General features: G+C 41.9%; 1 protein-coding gene across 2 annotated transcripts in view; it reads right to left on the reverse strand.

Annotated features, from left to right (window-relative positions):
- Positions 1-444: 444 nt before the first annotated feature.
- Positions 445-20,417, reverse strand: part of ANKRD10 (ankyrin repeat domain 10) — a 47,127-nt gene continuing 27,154 nt past the window's right edge. Inside the window, exons 4-6 of one of the 2 annotated variants that reach the window (XM_040336221.1) lie at positions 11,212-11,447; positions 7,577-7,660; positions 445-1,465 (exon numbers count right to left, since the gene is read on the reverse strand). In XM_040336221.1, the coding sequence (XP_040192155.1) occupies positions 1,011-1,465; positions 7,577-7,660; positions 11,212-11,447 (775 nt within the window). In that variant the 3' untranslated portion in view covers positions 445-1,010. The remainder of the gene's footprint in view (positions 1,466-7,576; positions 7,661-11,211; positions 11,448-20,417) is intronic. The other variant, XM_040336222.1, reaches the window with a different exon arrangement.

Raw genomic sequence — 20,417 nt, forward strand, 5'->3', positions numbered from 1 at the left:
ATGCTGGACAGCTAAAACTTTAATAGACATGCCCATACATGTACCTCTACGAAACAAGATGTTTGCAAGGATTAAGTCCCAACCAAAAGCTCTAGATCAGGGGTCTCAAACTGGCAGACCTCCAGCTGTTGCGAAACCACAAGTCCCATCATGCCTCTGTCGGTGGGAGCCATGTTTGTAACTGTCAGCCTTGCAATGCCTCATGGGATTAGTTTTAAAACAGCTGGAGGGCTGCCAGTTTGAGACCCCTGCCCTAGATAGAAAGAGTAAAAACAGAGGCACAATTTCTTTATTTGCCGACAGGAACTTTCCATCATGTGATCTAAGCTTCTGCCCTGTCTGAGTTCCCAGAGGAAAGTTTTTGCAGTGGGAAGATCATACTTCAAACTGTTCCATCTCTAGCAATGAACACTTAACATATACCTCCTTCTACATTGCTTTGGATTTTTTTTTTTTTCATAATCATATCTCAACCTGTGTATTATTCTACTGAAGTTTCTTGACTAGAATGTGCCAGGAGAGAAGATGGTTAATACTTGACCTTTTCTTGTTCATTTGAATTTAGTGGTCAAGTTGTAAAATGTAGGATGGCAACATTTAACACACTTTCATAAATGATTATGACTAGATAAGAGTAAGTAAGTAAATGCCTGTCTGTGGCTAAACATTTTTACACATGATATTAATAAAAAACTTTTCTCAAAAAAGAAAAAAAAAATGTCATTTTTTTTTCTTGTGCGAATAGTCTTAAATTGTTAAACTTTTTTTCAAAAATAATTTTTTTCCCCCCTAAGTCTAAACCAATGCTGCTTCTTGGGCAAAATATTTAATTGTTTGGGTCAGCCTTAAAATGTGCAGAAGTCAACCTCTTGATGGCTAAAGTGAAGAAAAAACAATTTTGGGTAATAGAATTTCCCTTTAAACAAACACCCTGAATAATAAGTCAATGTATTAAGTAAAAACTGAAATGTAAGCATGGTACTAAATAAAATGAAAACAGTAAAGATAACTCAGAATCCTTGATATTGATGAAGTGTGCTTATGAATGTATGTTTATACTTGTGTTCATCATGGACTGAATCAGAATGCTCTACAAGACTGCTGTGCTCAGGTAAGCCTTCTGCAGAGTCTCCAAACCCATGGTAATAGCCATACTGCAAGAGATCTGACGTACCCTCACCCCAGGAAGGCCTAGAAACCACATAATCACTTGGACTCCCATTAATATGCAAAGAGCCACAAGAGGATGAATTTACAGCTTCATTCTTATTTTCAATATATGTTGCGCTCCCGTCACACTCCTTGTTTCCATTTGTGACAACGTTGTATCCGTTGATTGGCTGAAGGCACTTGGGAGAGCTGATTTCCATTTCACTGAGTGCTGCAAAATGTCCATTACTTGCTGGTCCATTTGTTAACGAACTGAAGTGCATGCTACCATTCATATCTGCATTAAGAAACAAACCTGTCAAAAATATTTTATAAGCCGATTGAAAACCACTGGATTTCAACTTCATAATTTTCCAAACCTTTACTTTAGGAATATACTAGGAGACTGAACTGCAATTCCAACATTAGTTAATATGCACCTGGTATCCCCATTTACATTTGAACCTAAAGTGCAGTGATAAAGTTGCATTAATTATTGGAAGTATAGCTCCACTTCCAGTTGGCTATAGTCCATCAATTACAGCCCAATATTGTTCCGGGGAAGGGGGCAGTCTGTAAATGCAAGAGTCCTTAGTGAAAAGCCTTAAAGCGGAGCTCCACCCTAAAGTGGAACTCATGCTGATCGGAACCCTCCCCCCCTCCAGTGTCACATTTGACACCTTTCAGGGGGGAGGGGGGTGCAGATACCTGTCTAAAGACAGGTATTTGCACCCACTTCCGGCCACACAGTTTCGGGAAAACTGCGGGCAGGACGTCACCGCCCGTCCTCTCCCCATTGTGCTCTGGGAACACTTGGCTCCCAGAGCACAGCGGGAGCCAATCAGCGGCGCATGCGATGTAGGGAACCGGGTAGTGAAGCCGGAGCGCTTCACTTCCTGGTTCCCTCACTGAGGATGGCGGGGGGAGCAGCAGAGTGACGAGCGATCGCTCGTCCTCTACTGCGGACGGCGCTGGACTCCAGGACAGGTAAGTGTCCTAATATTAAAAGTCAGCAGCTGCAGTATTAGTAGCTGCTGGCTTTTAATATTTTTTTTTCATGGCACATCCCCTTTATAAAAAAAAAAAAAAGTCAAAATCTAGATGCTGCATTTGTTTTATTTTTTCAGGTAATGATTCCTCTTAGGATAAAAATCTGACTGTAAGAACTGCTCAAACCATAAATCTAGTGGTTGAGGAGATGTTAACTAGCCTAGCTTCGGGATCACTGACAATACATTTCCTCATACAAATATAATTCAAAGGAACGCATGCATCCTTCTAGAACTGCACATTACCACTGCACCAATTGCCATCTAGCTGAACTCTAATGCCGCGTACAGACGGTCGTTTTTTGTGATAGAAAAAACACGATGTTTTATGTGATTAAAAAAAACGGCGTTTTTGAAACTTCATTTAAAAAAACGACGTAGCATACACACCATCGGTTTTTTCAAAATGCTCTAGCAAAGCGCGGTTACGTTCAGCACGTACGACGGCACTCTGTTTCATTCAGGCTCGCTCATAACTTGCTTCTGAGCATGCGCGGGTTTAAAAACGTTGTTTTGCCCACACACACACACTATCATTTTAAATGACACAAAAAACGACGTTTTGAAAAACGACACAAACAATTCAAGCATATTCGAATTTTTTTTTTTGTCGTTTTTCAGAAGACATAAAACAACGTTTTCCCCCACACACGGTCATTTTAAATGACGTTTTTAAAAACGTTTTTTTTTCATCACAAAAAACAACCGTCTGTACGCGGCATAAAAGACAGACTATGGCAATCAACCTAAGCGTTGAAAGTCATCTTCAAGCCCACAGTGTACAAAAATGATTGGGAACTATGGACAATGCTTTCCATTTTTCAGCATTATAAATCAAATTGTCAGCTTTTTTCTGTCTTGTTATTTATATACAGTAATATTCCCCTTTAAGCTACATTTGTTTTGGTCACATACAGAATAAAAACAATATAAAAATAAATGTAAAAATGATTAAGAGCAACTTATTTTGTATATATTTACTTACAAACTATTTTAAGAGAAAACTGGAATGCAGGCAAGAATTGCAGATATGGCAATTTATACAAACCATATTTCCCGTCGTATAAGACGACCTTTTACACCAGAATTACACAGCCAAAAACCAGGGTTCGTCTTATACGCCGGGTGAAGCAGCTACTCGATCGATATCAGCCCGCTGGGTGCTCTGTACGGCTGCATGTATTCTGTATATGCGCCACTCAGCCAATCCCAATGCTACATAGCCTGCTCGGATTGGCAGAGGTTATTACTCCAATCCGAGCAGGCTCTGTCATCAACACAGTGCATCAGGATTGGCTGAGCAGCGCATATACAGACTACATACAGCCTTACAGAGCACCCGGCAGGCTGCGGCTTCTTCATGTAATTAAAACACAATACTACTGCACAAGGGGGTCGTCTAATACGATGAATAGACCACAAAACCACAGTTTTCAGCAGAATATTAGGGGGTCGTCTTATACACCAGTTACATTGGTCCAGCTCCATATACCTTCTAGAATTTGGAAATCACTGGAATAGGCACCACTACTGTGTGATGTCACTGCCCCACACCCTTACCCCCTCCAATCAGAGAATGCTTTGCATGAATTAAGAAAACAAAAAGCATTCTGTAAATGGTTTCAACACAAAAACAGGCAGCGCTGCAACCCAATTAGTACAATCTTGTGTAGTGTTTCACATATCAGTGCCCCGATCTTGACCTCTGCCTGCCAACACATAACAGATCAAAAGAGCCAACACTACTATAAAACTGCAGTCCTTATGTCTTGTACACACGATCGGTTTTCCCGGCGGTAAAAAAAAAAAGTCTGCTGGGGAAACCAAGAACCTGCTCGGTAGATTTTTTTTTCTCCCTACACATGCCCAGTTTTCCCCGACAGGAAAACTACCATGAGAGCTTTGGTTGGGAAACTTGACCGTGTATGTATGCTCCACCGCAGGTTTTCCCCATAGGGAAACTGCCGGCTTAAAAATCGCTGGGATTCCCGGTGGTTTTCCAGTCGGGAAAAAACTGCAATGTAGTATACACGCAGCCATGATTCCCGGCCAAAAGCTCTCAAGGCAGTTTTCCGGCCAGGAAAACCGGTCGTGTGTACGAGGCATTAGTCTTTATTCATGCATTGCAGTACAGGGGTAAAAATCCAGGAAAAGGTTGATGCGGTTCAGATGCAACGGGCTTACTTATAACGGGCATGGGCCTGTTGAGTCTGAAATGCATCAACTATTTCCTTGATTTTTTTACCCATGTACTGCATTGCTTGAAAAAAGACAAAGAACTGCAGTTTATTTGTGTTGGACTCTTTATTTGATTTCCTGTATGGTGCCTGTGCCATTCAGAGGATAGCGCTCTTGGCACAGGACCTGGACGTTAGCAATCACTAGAGCAGCGGTGCCTACTACAATGATTTCAAACTTCTAGAGGCATCTTACAGGTATGGTATATACACACAGTTGAATCAACTATCTGTGTAAAAATGTCACATTTAGAATTCTCCTTTACCAAAAAAGTCCCCCTAATCTGTGCATGCTAACTAGAGAGTGAAATCTAAAAAGCATAGTTCGCATTGTAGGAATCTGCATTTTGCAAAAACAGAAAAGGAATTATAAGCTCACTGCACCGTTTAATTATAGCCTTGATCACTATATTCATGCATTTTGAAATAGACAGAAGCCTACTTGGTACCCAATTAAATTTACAGATTCCTATTCCCACCTGAAAATTTTAAGGAGCTTAGTCACCTCTCTACCTCCTTTTTGTAACAAATAGGAAGAGAGGTTGATGTCTATTTCTGGAGTGCCATTTATAAACATCACTCCTGAAAAAGCCCTTGGGCAGCCACTGTGCCTGGTTCATGGCTGTGAACCAAGCTGTCTGATGAGCAAAAACAGCAGTCACAAAAACGTGAGAGCCTGCCCCTTCCTCTCAACAGAGGTCGGCAGAACTAATGAAAGAATGATCATTCATTGGTTCCAAAGAACAAGCAGCAGCAGATTAAAGGGTGAGAGGGGCACTTGATTGTGGTTTTTAACCCTTTCATGTCCTGCACATCTGAAAACAACCTTCAACCTCCCAACTGTATGTGACCTGTACATTAACCCCTTAAATTCTTCCCCATGATGCTGCTTCGCCTTGTGCGCCATTAGCAAGCTCCATGTTTAACCAGGTTAAGGCCAGCATGTTTCCTTATTTTCAAAATATTGTGCCAAACAAAAAAAATCACCTTTGATTGTCTACTTTATTAGGTCTAATAACAAAGTGAGGGAAACCATTACCCCCAAAAAAAGTTTTTTCTCTTTTATATAGTAAAAAAAAAATGATTATTCAAATCTAGTGGTTATTAACCGCCGCTAAAACAACGATTTGTTTAAAAAAAGGATACACTATTAATTTGGGTACATTATTGCATGACAGAGTAAATGTCAAACTACTGCAACAATAAAAAATGGCCGAGTAAAAAGTGCTATAGCCATACAGGTTGATATTCAAATGGTTAAAAGGACACATGTTATGTGCAGAACTTTGGGATGCCAATGCTAACCACGCAAAGTGTTTTTGTCTGGTTGTCTTTGGACTACAATATCTTCTGAGTCACAACCCCATGACAGGAAACCTGCGTGCAACATTACAAACGTGTAGTAATTTTACAAAGCTTGGCTATGCCAATAATGTTTTTACAAATTCGGTTTTAAGACAAGTGCTCCACTTCCAGTGGAGCTAGATTAGGCTTTTAGAAACATTTCGGGGCTGTTCCTTTCACTGGGTCAATTTCAAAGAAAAAGAGTGTGCCAACTTCGCAACTTGTCACACATGCTCCTATTCTAATAAACCAATGTTCACAGTGGGAGAGTTTCAGGGACAGAAGCAGTGCTGTCAATCCAGAAGTCACAACATACATGAGGGTGGCAATGCTGCTCTGAATTTTAGAGCAGTGCAGCATCATTGCCACCCCATCACAGTTAGATGCATTAAGGACTCTACTGGCAGGATTAACATGTATTTGTGGGAATTTGAAGGGGGAGTAAGAAAACTGTAAATGCATTTTATGGAATGCCATAGTTGTACTTTAGTAGAGCTATACAAGATGCAGGGACCCTCTTCCAAAAAGCAGAGAAATACAACATTTCAAATTCCTTATAATCTGCTCATTAAATTGTGCAATAGCTTCCATAATCCAGTAGTGGTGGAAACAAACACTAACTGAACAATGTTGATACATTATACCACATTTAAGAACCTCCACTATTACAGTCAGAACAGGTTATCCAATTTTGTACCAGTTCATTAAAATGGCTCTAAAGACTAAAAGGTTTTTTTTTATGTTCATGCATTTTTCTTATACTTGGCTGAACCCGATCTCGATCCAGCGATGTGCACGAGGGCAGCAGCTTTCTTCCTCTTCAAAGGCTCAGAGAAAGCAGTGGGAGCAACTGGCTCCTGTCACTTCAATCACAGCCAGAAAGAAGGGAACATGTTGGGGGGGGTAAAGCCGCACCCTGTGTTTTCATGGACACACACAGCCAGCTGCACGGGTGCCCACATAGAAAGCAGGTTGCTATGGTGGGCACTCAGTGTGTGGGGGGTGGGGGGTGGCAGCATGAGCCAGCAGGGAACCTGAAAGAAGGAGGATCAGGGATGTTCCGTGCAAAACCATTGCAAAGAGCAGGCAAGTATAATAGGTTTGTTTACAACCCTTTAACGTTCTGCTCCACCGTTTGGTAGAGCGCACATTTTGAGTCATGCCAACTCATTGAAAAATTAGGACTTTAAAGGGTTAAATAAACATAAAATTAAGGGTTTACAATCAATCACAGAAATATGCAATTGCTGGCTTTATCGTGGAGAAATACATCCAGGCTTTTACTACATAGTATATAGTTTAATGGTTCTTAAAACCAAAACAAGTTAAGACTTTAGTGCCAGAAAAAGCGAGTTTTCATTTTAGAGAATTTAAAGTTACAGGTCAGTTAAAAAGCTGTTCTTTGAAAAAAAAAAATATTAAAAATAAATAAATATGCCAAGACCCATTAAACAAATGAACACATCAGATTAGAATATCACGGCTCGTAAAACAGATCGAGCTTGATGATAATACTGTTCTCAACCCATGTAATATATATTCCTCCCCAGAGTCTTTATTAGGTATGACAAGATACTACAGTACCAATGATATAAAACTTTGGATTTTTCACCATCTCTAAAATATTGGAAATTACTTAAAAGTAAGCATACTGACTGATACAACGAAAGGGGGTTTGTGTTGCAGATACTGTAAAATTATTAGCATCTGTTGGTCTATTAGATGTGCTCTCCTGGGGTTTCAGATCTTCAATCATCGGTATGTTGCAGCATCTGTCAGAAAACTGCCCAATCCCACCTGATATATCTGAGTGATTTTCTACATGCATGCTGTCGTCTTCCTCCATCCTTCCTGTCATGTACACCGTGCCAAAGCTGTTCACTAAAAGAAAGAAGAAAAAAACAACATCTTACATATGTGCATTTAGAGGAATGCATTTCTTGATTTTCTCTATACAGCAAATCCCCTACATACGAACATTCAACCTACAAACTTTCAAAAGATGCAAACATATGTTTGCATATTTAATCCTCTAATGCTGGGTTCACACACTCCGTTTTTTTGTTTTGTTTTTCATTCAACCCAGTATGCTGAACTAAAAACTACTGTCAGATCACCGTTTCAACACAAGCAATCTAAGTGCAGCAATCTCTCCCCTTCAGAACACATTGGTCAGCGTTCACAGCCTTTGCCTGCAAGCGGTGATCTTTGTTGGACTTACGAGCAAGTTAGTCTTACGACTTACGAATGAGTTCATGGAAGTGTCTTGTCTTGTTTGTAGGTGGGGGGGGGGGGGATGGGTTGACTTACTGTACAGCAGTCAAGAGTTTTATTTGGTGATGTCTTCTATTATAAAGACTTACTCAAGCCAATACTTTCTTGGACAGGAAGGGTTGGAACCCCCTATCCATTTTTAATTGACATCTGTGCTCAAAGATTTCCCCTCACTCACTGGAGAAGAAATGATGGAAAATCTCTTTGGGGAATATGCCATCAACTAAACACACCCCCTTTTAATAAGTAGGGAGGAGATGGAACCTTACAAGGTTTACATTGCGGTTTCTTTTCTTGTCCAGAAAACGTATATTTTTTGTGAGGGGGAATTTCACAAATACAGAAAGAAATAACAAATTGACTAACGTTCTAAACTTTCCTCGCTCAAAAAATAAGTTTAGGCTTGTATTGGCAAAGTTCTAACCTGAAAGCACACTTGTACCTTTCTAGCCAAAAAACACTTAGAATTATTCATGAAAACTATAAATTTTAGGTCTACATTCACATCTGCCGGCGATCGGTCATGGTGAACTCTGGCAGCGGCTAGGGGGGGTGGGGTGAAATACGGGAGAATACATTTGAGTGCTTAAAAATATGATGCTCCACAAAACTTGAATTTATAAAGAGAAACTGTAGAAAAAAAAAAAAAAAAAAAAAAAAAAAAAAAAGAAGAAGGTTCTCCGATCAAAACATTTTAGATTTCGCAAAAAAAGCTCTTTGCTCATCATCTAGGACACCATTCCCCAGTGAAGCAAGGTGAACATAATAATCAATTTAATGATGATGGTTTTCATCAGTAGTGCAGCAAGCACAAAGATGTGCTTTAACACATAGAAAAAAAAATCAGAAGAGATAAAAACCTTACAAGCAAATAATGGTAATGCATAAAAAGGTAAAATTGCCAATTTAATATTACAATGCTCTGGTGACATTTTTATTGAATTGACAGCTTTATTGCCTTTCCACAAAGTTCAAGCTTCAACATTAACCCAAACAAAGGCTACAGAAAAACCACACAGGGACAAATGCTTTTTGTAGGGCTGAAACTAACGATTTATATAAACGATTAGTTGGTGTGTGGTGTATAATTTAGTTAATATGTTAAGTATGACAAAATGGCAATTTAGTCTTAAATATCTATATGCAGTGGTAAATATAAATAACCAACTATGTGGTTAGGGAGCAAAATTGCTAATACACTCTGAGAAAAAAAATATGTAAAACACTGTTTTACCGATTTTCAGACAGAACTGCATTATATGCTGGCCATACAAATACAATTTCTTCGTTCAAAATAAATAAATTCATTTTAAGAACGTTAGTGGGGTTAAATTGAAGTTATTTTCGACCACAGTGATGTGAAATTTCGAAGGAGCAGAATAGAGAACTTTTGGGTTTTCAGACAGACAGTGTATCTGGTTTTCGTTCAGAAATTACATTAATTTTAAAACTAAAATGTTAAAAGCAAGTAAAATTTTCAAACGACATTCTTTCATTCAGCGAACGTAAAAAAGTTTTTTCATATGAATATTCTCACCCAAAAATTGATACGTGTATGCCTAGCATAAGGCTCGGTTCACACCTATGCAGTTTGCTTTTTATCCGTTTCGACAGTGCTTTTTGCATTTGTTTACGCACAGTTTTTCTGTGATTTGCATTTATGCTTTTTATTGGCCAATTTATATATTATACACACACATACATACATACATACATACATACATACATACACACACACACCTATAGCAAGGTAAAAAAACTTCTGACTTTAGAACAACTCACTTCCTCCTCATGACTACATGTCCCATTAAACTCCTCACATTCATTCGCAACTTCTTCTTAGGCACTTACCGACATGTATGGAGGTTGTAGGGAGTTGTATGTGTGCTGCACTGTATTTCCTGATATGCAAACAAATAATGCATTCTGTATGCAGGCCAAACTAGTCGGCTTATGAAAATAGACGACAACTATTTTCATAAATCGATTAGTTGTTTCGGCCCTAGCTTCTTGTATCATCGGGTGTGACACATCTATCATTAACTAAGCAGATAGACCTGTTTAAGGTCTACCAGTACTGAACCAGTTTCTACTTCAGTGCGCAATAGAAAAACTACTGCATGTCTGCACTGGATTGAGAGAGGAAATAGGGCAGTTTTCCATGTAGAAAATGGCCACAGATTTGTGTGACCTTGTCATAGGGGATGAAAGCTGTCAGGAGTTGGACGTGTCACATTCTTCTCTTTGCTTGTGCAGTCATTACACTACACGAGTCTGCAGGATTAATAACTATCCTCCTCCGAGCTGACAGCAAAGAGATCAGAGCATTTTTTCATGTTTTCGGTGCTGTGTCTGTCTGGCACATAACAGAGAACTGTGCTCCTAATTAACAAGGGCCTTTTTGTAATTAGGAGCAGCCTCTGCTCCATTTTTTATCTTTAGAAGAGTGACGCAATCATGGTGCTTGCATCACGGTTAATGTCTTCCATAAAGTTTGTTTACATAAAAAAGGTCTACTATGCCAAATGTGCTCTGAACTCTCCCGACTTCACTGTTAGCACACCCCATTGCATGCTAGCTCAAAAGCCACACACACACCATTTCACCCAAAAATATATATTACTGCAAAGACATGACAGTTACCATCATTCAAGAGATGAACGAGAGAAACCAAATGACGTCTAAGGCCCCGTTCACACCTAGGCGTATATACGCCTGTAGTGTGAACGCCGCTGCCGCCCCGACACGCCAGAGGGATGCTTTAGCATTGCCCTCTATGGAGATGGTTCACATCTCCACGCCGAACGCCTGAAAAAAGGTCCCGGACCTTTTTTTCAGGCGTCTTTCGGCGTTCGGCTATGAGATGTGAACCATCTCCATAGAGGGGGTCACAGGCTGCATTCACAATCGCGGCGTTTTTTTTCATCGCAAATCGCGGTACAAAAAGCCGCTATTTGCCGCCGCAATTCGCGGGACAAAACGCCGCGATTCAGTACGCTATAGTGTGAATGCAGCCTAAGTCAGTATGGCTCAGTAAGCATGAAGATCAGAGACTTTTACACCCAATAAAAGGCTACCCTTAGGGGAAAAGAAAAAAAAAGAGGCAATTCAAACTGCTCACAATATCTTTAGTCTAGTTACCTGCACATATTGCTTACCTTCAGTTCTCTGCTTCTTAACAACAGATGCCTCCAAATCATGGAATGACCTTTTGCGATTGTTTATTCCTCCATTAAGGCGATTAGATGCATTCTGTGGAACTCCATTTAAGGAGTTAGTGCAATAGAAACCGTTGAGCTGACTGTTCTGGAGGTTAAGAAGGAATTGGGCACACTCTGTAAAGCCCTGGGAGTGTGCAAGGTCAGCCGCTGTCAAGCCACTGGCATTCTTAAAGCTGTGTAACAAAGAACTGAATTAGATACACCATATTGTAAAGAGGAAGCCCTCAGTTCTCTAACTATCTGAAGGCTAAGCATTCATACAAACTTCTATGATCTTCTTTGCTTCCAGAGAGGCCCTTTACTGTATGTACGGAGGGCTTCTCAGCAGTAAGGCCCCTTTCACACTTGTGAAACCTGAAAGTCGTGCAATTTTAAAAAAGTGACTTTAAAGCAATGCCTGTGTAATATTGAGGTCTATGGACCTCAAATCGCATCAAAGTCGGACCAAAGTAGTGCAGGGACTACTTTGAAGTCGCTGCATCTCGAAGTCGCACAGATATGAAAGTACTCATTGTAAATCATGGGGGTACAACTTGTCATGCGACTTTTCAGTCCCAAGTTGCAGGACAAAGTCACACAAGTGTGAAAGGTGCCTAAAGAAGGGCACCGCTTGTTTTAAAATACAAAACATTTCTAATTTCATCAACAATCCTAACTTTTCACAGAAATTTTACTCGATTAAAAATGTATCTACCTCTCTGATCACCTATTAATACTACAGAAAATATATAATCTGTAAGATGCTTGAAGTTCCTAATTTTACAGTGAACTCCAGAGCAGAAATGCAAGTACTCACTACAAATACTTTGTCTACAAACTTAAAAATAAAATGATAAAAACAAAACAAAATAATAAAAGCTTTATGCACATTTATAGATTGTCTGTGGCATTTTCATGTTTCAACTTAGTTACGCTAAATATGATTTTATAAAAGTCACTAAAAACGGGAATATTTCCTAGTTAGTTCCACAAAAAGTGCAAATCCCACTGGCTGAAAACTGTGAAATGGCATCAAGAGGATGGAGATCAGGATATTGGGTGTATTTAGTGATCAAATTGCAGGAACAGAAATTTCAAGAACATCTAGTGATTAAAAAGGTGACCTAAAGCAGTATTTCTTAACCAGTCAGTCAAGACACCCCTCAAAATGGACAAATCTCAAGGCATCCTCCAAAATTATGAATAGTCTTGGGGCGCCCCATTCTTAAATGTAAGAATTATTCTACCAGTTTTAGATAATACAGCAATATCAGTACGCCCAATGTTAGAGGGGATTTATTCTTCCAAAGCAAATATACTTTTGCAAACTGGAACCGACTAGTATTCCAGAGTTATTTCTTCTCCCTCAATTTTTCTGCATCATTTAGCCAATGAGACCCCAAATCTAATGGAGAGAGGCAAGGGAGGGTCAAAAAGGATATGCAAGCAACTGACATCCTTAACTGATGTCCTTTGTCATTTAGGAGGTTGGCAGATAGAAGGTTGTAATGGTGTACAAAGATAAAAATAAAAACTGTGGTTTTGTGTAAATTAAAAGGCAGGCTTCAGCCACCCGTTGGCTTGTATACAAATTTTGGGCCAATTTTTTGGAAACCCATGGTACCTGGGCACCAAATAAATGCAGGTAATTTACCATATTCCATTCAGAAATGGAACAAGTTAGAGCTGGGTCTCTGATGTAGCCATTGACAGCGGTTTTAAAATTCAGCCTTTTGTGTATGTAGTTGTGTTTTTTTTAATGGCCCTGGGTATTTTTTGGGCCTCTTAACAGATTGGGAAAAATAGGGGCTTCACTACTGCTGACTTGAACTCGATGGCTTGTAAATTTCAGGAGAGACTCAAGAATAGATGGATTCGAGCGATGGGAGTTTACATCACAGACAAAGCAATGAATATATACAAAGATACATCATGTAGCAATTTACTTGGCTTTCAGAAGTCTGTGAAATAATCCTATCAATTATCTTCTATGTTCACACCCATCTTCCATGAAAAGTTTCCAAACATTTAGCAACTTTGGTCTCTCTCAGTATTACTTGCAGTACAAGTAACATAAGGAAACAAATAATTAGCTATGGTAGTTCCAGGGTGCATGGAATATTTCCAGTGCATTTATACTATTCGTTAGCATTGAAGTAGTAAGGAATCTTCCTTGAAATGAATAAAGCAGTCTGCAATCCCAAATCTCTAAAGAAAGGGACAAGTAGTCTATTGGTCCTGGAGACAAGCTGTACAAATACTGCTTATGCATGATAATCTGATGTAGATATCTTTTTATTTTGTGAAAGTGTTTAAGCATTAGTTCTCCTTTTAAAAAGATGATGTATGCCAAGCCCAAGATGTGAAAAAAACAAAAAAAAAACACAGCATTAAGTAGAACAAGGAAACGGAATGTAGCTGCGTTTGCCTCAGTTTCCATGTAGGTCCTCTCACGAAAGAGAAGCTACTGAACTGGATTTACAGGTTAATCTCAAAATGCGGTAAAAAAAACTTAGCAGTTTTTTTTCAGGACTGGTAGCTATAGGCGATACGATTTCACTGCTTTTATCTGTTCATTGGCAAACTTCAAAAATGGCATGTGCCTTCTTGAGGGGGGCCTTGCGGGCGCTGCAGGATTTCAATCTATAGCACGATATTGTGTTACCAATGGTTTGTTTGATGACTGTGGTCCTAACTGCCTTGAGATCATTCACCAGCTTCTTCCATGTAGCTCCGGGCTGATCCCTCACTTCATTCATGATCATCCTTACCCCATGAGGCGAAATCTCACATGGCGCTCCAGACCGAGGGAGATTGATGGGTGTTTATTTCTTCCATTTGTGAATAATCGCGCCAACAGTTGTCACCTTCTCACCAAGCTTCTTGCTGATGAATACCATCCCAGCCTTGTGCAGGTCTAAAAGCTTATACCTGATGTCCTTTGACAGCACTTTGGTCTTGCCCATGATGATGGGATGGAATGGAAGAAAGATTCTGTGGACAGGTGTCTTTTATACACATAGCGAGTTGTCGTTAGGTGCACCTTCTTAAATTGACAGGACTAATCTGTCCATGAGCACCGTGGCAGTGAAAAATGCTGGTTTACGCCAGATTTTGGAGAGACGGTTACCCGACTATGGCTCAGGGCCCCATCCAACAGGAGGTCTGTGCATGGGAGTCAGATGGACTCCCATTCCTCTGCAGACGTTAGAGGCTGCATGGGACAGCCAGGAGCAAGCAGTCCTAAGGCCTAGGCTGGATGCAAAATGAAGGGAAAATGTTCTGGACAGCCGCACTCCAAAAATAAATTGCTTTAATTGTAAAATCAATTAACACACAAAAAGCATGCCACAGCAGACGGGGTAAAAAGTTGACGCGTTTCACACCAAACCTTAGTGCTTATTCAAAGCCTAGGCTGGATGCCTGAAACAGCTGTGTGGCAAGAGAGTAAGCCAGGAGGCTGAAGTATTTTGATTGTGCAAGATACAGTAATGGTGTAACCCACAGTGTGGGCTATTGATGGCTTTTGTGAACTTTTTTTGATATTTTAATAAATAAAAGTGGGCTACCAGGCCCATAGAAATAGTTTTGGACTGGCGCACTCATCAAAAAAGCACCTACCGATTGAGTCTGCTTTGGGCAGAGTTGAAACAGTTCCAGATCCTCGCATACCAAAAACAGTGAGTAGCAAAAAACTGTTTTACAGCAATGCTGTGAGGAGCAGCGAATGTAAACCCAGTGGAGTCTGCATGTGAAAGTGTGCTGCTTACAAATCTTAGAGACAGTACGCCAAATTTTCCTTTGTTAAAAGGAACGGTGTTAAGAAGTGTTGTGTGCCTGACTGCACAGATGGTACAGTCAAAACGCAAAAAGGAAGCAATGTTTGCTGAGATGAGACAGAACCATGTAGCTGGAGGGGTTGTTTCCGACAGAACAAGCCCCAGACTGGTGCAAGATGCATTTGGCCACACTGGAAAAAACACACAAAGGGAAAGCAATGCTGGTTCAAGGAGATTAATGTGCAGAGTTCTAAGCTTGCAAGAGAGGATGCAGTGTGGAAAGCCTGGACAAGACACTCAGGTAAGAGCGTTGTTTGCGGTGCAGTGAGTGGGGGCAATCTCCAAGTGCCCTTTGTTCCAGGCTCCAGTGCAAAGTCACCTAGAAAAGCAAAGGTCTGCATGTGTTTGGGAAGCCTGCTATGAGTGCCAGGAGTTAGCAACAATCAAACATTAAAGAAATATACGTATAAATTGTGAATTAAAGGGGAGGTTCACCCCGTTTTTTGTCATCACGTCAATCACCAGCATGTTAGGAACGCCCACTCCTGCGGGACTCGCAACCCGGAAGCCACGGGTGAGATAGCTGTACCAAGGTATGTACAGCATACAAAAAAACATAATAGGCATAATTGTATTGTAATGTGGGGGGCCAATGTAATACTAGAAAGTCGTTTTTAGGGTGAACCTCCCCTTTAAATAGATAACAATAAATTCCAATGTCCCATGATGGGATATTTGAATTTATTGTTAGGAATTTATTGTTATCCATTTAATTCACAATTTATACGTATATTTCTTTAATGTTTGATAGTAGCGCACTTTTTTCTTTGTTTAGATAAGTTGTTTGGAGCCCAATATTAGGCTCCTTTGTATTTGAGTGCAGCACTTCACATTCTAGCTTAGTCACAATTTATAACCCATTTAATCAACATAATCACTTTATTCAGGGTTAGCGCAGATTGTCTGTGCCTTCCAGGAGTTAGCAACAGGCTTACCAGAAGTTTCAGGAGTGTGTTTGCCCATAGAAACGCCTGTGATGTCAGGTCTGTGGACTGCAAGACAAAAGATATTGCCTACAGAGGATTGTAGCAGGTTTAAAGCAACACTACTTCATGGAGAGAAAGTGCAGCTGGGAGAGCACGGTTTCTGTTGGCAACAAGAGAAAATGTGCCAATGGGAAGGAGGAGCTACAGGGAAGAGGTGGCCCACCATCCCCATAGAGATGCCTATAAAAAAAATTCTGCATGTTGGGAGAGTACCATCTCCCATAGCAACCTGAGAAAGTTTGCAAAAAAGAGGAGCTACAGCAGAGAAGTGGCTCCGCTTGGGGGGACGACTTGTCTTCAGGCAGTGTACTGTATAGCAGAAAGACAAGTGGTAAAAATGAATATAATGTGTTGCTCACTAATGAGATAAAAAATGCAGATGGTGAAAATGTGGTATTGCATCCAGATAGGTCAGGGGTGACCACTGAGAAATTTGTGCCATTGCCCCTAGCAACCATGACAGGCTCAGCAGAGGTGTCCCTGGAGACCACCCAGGAGCTTATGGTGTTTGAGCTCAGAGTTTCCCAGGACAACTGTATCACTGTCCCGACTGACAAGTGTGTTTTACATGAGGTGAAAAGTGATGTACTAAGTATCCTACAATCTCAAACTGCTAATGTGTTAATGCAGCCTATACAAGGCAGGAATGTGGATAAATGATGATGTCGAAAGGTGTATTACTGACAATGTTGGTGGTTTGGTGCCTTCCATAGTAACCACAGGCAGTGCCGCAGAGTTGTCCATGAAAATCTCACAAGGAGTCCCTGTGTTGGAGTCGGCAGTGATCCAGGACAGTTCTGATACTGCGCAGCTCAAATCATGGAGCATGAATTATCACAATCTGATGTGGTTGACACTGACTGGAGCAGACAGAATAGATTGGGAGGGGTGGCTCAGGGAAGTACACAATATTTAAGTAAGTAACTATGCCCCACCAGGCTACGTTGGGTAATAGTGATAGAAGAAGGAAAATCACCGCTCAAGGTGGGTCTGCTATAGGGTCATACACAGATGTAGGATTCCAAGGGTGCTGGCAGTGCACTAGGCAAGCATGGGCGTAAAATGAAGGATGGATGGCCGCACTCCAAACCAAACAGGTTGTCTTTATTTAAACGAACAGCAAAACATACCAGATCACAGCAACAGAAACAGGAGGATAACCGACGTTTCGCACTGACTTAGTGATTATTCATGGCTTAATATGGGTAATAGTGAGGTGGACACAATTGCTGCTGTGGCCAATGGAGAGACTGCGGAGCCAGTAGTCACAGGTGCCCTGGGCCGGTTTCAGAAGTTAACCCCTTCCAGTCTGAAGGATCAGATAAGGGTGCGTACATAGAGGTTTTGTCCACAGCAAAACAGAAGCACAATATTGCATATCAGAATGACAGTGTAATGGATAAGGACTTGGAAAGGCTCAGTGTTGCTGAAAATGACATAATAATGAGTGACACATGCGTTTGGTAGTGCTCAAGGGGAGCTGCAAGTGGAGGCCTCCTTAAAAGGGGTTGTAAAGGAAAAAAAATGTTTTCATAATAAGCATCCTTTACCAGCAGACATTCCTCTTTTCACTTCCTCATTGTTCGTTTTTGCTCAGAAGTTGCTCTATTTCTTCTCTGTTCTGTTCACTTCCTGCTTGTCTGATTTTACTGACCACCGTGACGGGAGGGTTTACTGCGGTGGTTAGTAACGTGCTCACCGCCTCCTGGGAACTACATCTGTGTGGCAGGACGCTCTCTACGTGTTAGAGACCTCAAGGAGGTGTGAATTACTGGGCGTGCCACAATTCATACTGGGAAATGTAGTTCTTACATGAACAAACGATGCAAACCAGGAAGTGAATGAAAGAACAGAAACTAGAACGCCGGAGGTAATATAGATGAAGGAATTTAATAGGTATTGTGATGCAATTGCCTATATATGCTCCAGCTTAATTCTCCCTGCTAATTTAATGCTGTGGGTTACAGGTAACAGGTGTTCATGTGTGATTCAGCTCTCTCTGTAAAGACTGTTCATATGTTAAATAAGGCTAGCTTTTGAAAGGCCTTTAATTGTGTGACAACGCTGTCTACAACCTAGTGATGCTCAGAGGTGTTACTAGGTGTCAAACTGGATGCAGACGAAACGTCTGCCTAAGAAACTCAGGGTGTGAAGGTGGTTTGTTGTTATGCTGTTTAAGGAATGTGCAGTGATTAGACATGATGATCAGTCGGTGCCGACCTGTCTAGAATGTTTTAGTAATTAGCCTTAGTGTGTGATTAGGGGGGGGTGGAGATTTCATTGTTGCTTGAATGTCTTGGACTGTATAAAAAGCTGAGAAGAAAACCATTAAAGTCTGTGTTGTTCCAGCAGTAAGCTTGTCTCATGTGTGGCTTTCTGGGCGACTCCAGGAATATCCCTCCTCGTGGAATATTGGGGTGATTTTCGTTATGGGAAGAAGGGAACGTTGACGGGGATATCATTGTAATACCGTCACAACTGGTGGCAGCAGTGGGATTTTCCCTTCTATTTCCCTTTACACCCGGATTCCAAGCAGACACTGGAAGAAATACTGGAAGTTCGTGGAAGGATTGCTAGCAACAAAACCAAGTGGGTCATCATAGCAGAATTAATGGAGCTAGACCAGGAGGACGGGATTGCAGCAACGCCAGCAGTACAAGAGATGGAGACACCAGTGATTCAGGAAGAGGAACCACCAGCCAACAAGCTAATGAGAGAGAAGCTAGCATGGTTCGGTCCGAACCCAACGGCGGATGTGGTGCTGAGAGTGATGGACCTGTTAGCGAAGGAGGCTAAACAAATAAGAGACGCAGAGCTACAGTTAAAACTGGCAGCAGTCCAACAAGCAGCCGCACATTCTCCAAACAGTGAGTACAGCACAGCAGACACAAGGAAGATTCCGTTTAGCGCTTTTAATGAAAAGGACTGAGATTGATAACTACCTGGCAGATTTTGAGCGACAATGTAACCTGCACCGAAAAGCTAGAAGAGAGTGGGTTGCAATATTGTCGGGCAAACTGTCAGGCAAAGCTTCTGATGCTTTCCGGACCGTGCCAGATCAGGATATCCATAGCTACGCCCGGGTTAAAGAAGTGCTCCTGGCTCGTTATGCAGTAACCCCAGAGTCCCACCGACAGAAGTTCAGGGACTCACGCAAAACCACAAAAGACTCTTACGCGGAATGGGCATGCCAGTTGTCGCTGTCGGCCTCTAACTGGGCTAACAGCAGCCAGGCCACCACCGCAGAGGACATTTTGCAACTAATGCTCCTGGAGCAATTTTACAATCACATCCAGACGGACGTCAAAGACTGGGTGAGAGATCGCAGGCCCATGACTCTACCAGAGGCCGCTAAGTTGGCGGATGAATATGCGGATACTCGCAAGACGAACCAGGTCACACCACAGGAACAACCTCCACGACCAACGGTGCCCTCACACCCACCAACCGCTAGATACCAACCTCCTAACAGACCGGTGACATCTAGCCCTCGCTATCCACGCCAGGAGGACAACGAACAACGCTGCTTCCGGTGCAAACAGCTGGGTCACTTCAAGCAGAATTGCCCCATGAATGACAACACCAGGTCAAATTGGTCTCAACCTGGGTACCGCCCACCAGCAGCAGCCCATTGTGTAGACTCGGCTTGGGATCCCCAGGAGCTGGGTCCGGAAGAACCATTGGACACCCTTTACGAAGTCCTCACGGTACAATCTGTTATTACGGACAACAGGGAACAACATTGTCAGCTGGTCATGGGCGATAGCCATGAGCCGGAGGGGCCCTGGAGGGAGCTGGGCAGAAAGAGGCACCGCCGGCCACCCTCCAAGAAGAAGAGGTCCTGGAAGCCGTATAACAAGCTGACCTGGGAGGAGAAGAAGCGACTGGAGGAGATGGAGTCGCAGCGGGCGTCCCAGATGCGGGCCGAGATGTTCGCCAAGGGCCCACCGGTGGCCCCTTACACCACCACCCAGTTCCTGATGATGAAGGACCACGTGGAGAGCCTGCAGGACATGAGCAAGCAGGAGCTGATCCGTGAGTACATAGAGCTGGAGGAGTGCATAAGCCGCATGGAGGAGAACAACCACCCGAGGTCACAGCGGGGTGACCCCCCCAGGCTCCATGAACTGGAGATGGAGCTGGAGAAGCTCAAAGAGGAGAACCGGCGGCTGCGGAGGGAGCAGAGGGTGGCTGACCCTATGGGACACTGATCCCCCCCCCCCCCGGACTCCGAGCACCAGTGCTACAGCCTTTCAACAAATTATTACTTTTTCTTTTTTTTATGAATCTCCTGTGATTGTCACTTCGGACTGAAAGCTCTGAACCCGTCAACCCTACT

This window comes from Rana temporaria, chromosome 2 (assembly GCF_905171775.1).
Source record: "Rana temporaria chromosome 2, aRanTem1.1, whole genome shotgun sequence".
Taxonomy (NCBI): domain Eukaryota; kingdom Metazoa; phylum Chordata; class Amphibia; order Anura; family Ranidae; genus Rana; species Rana temporaria.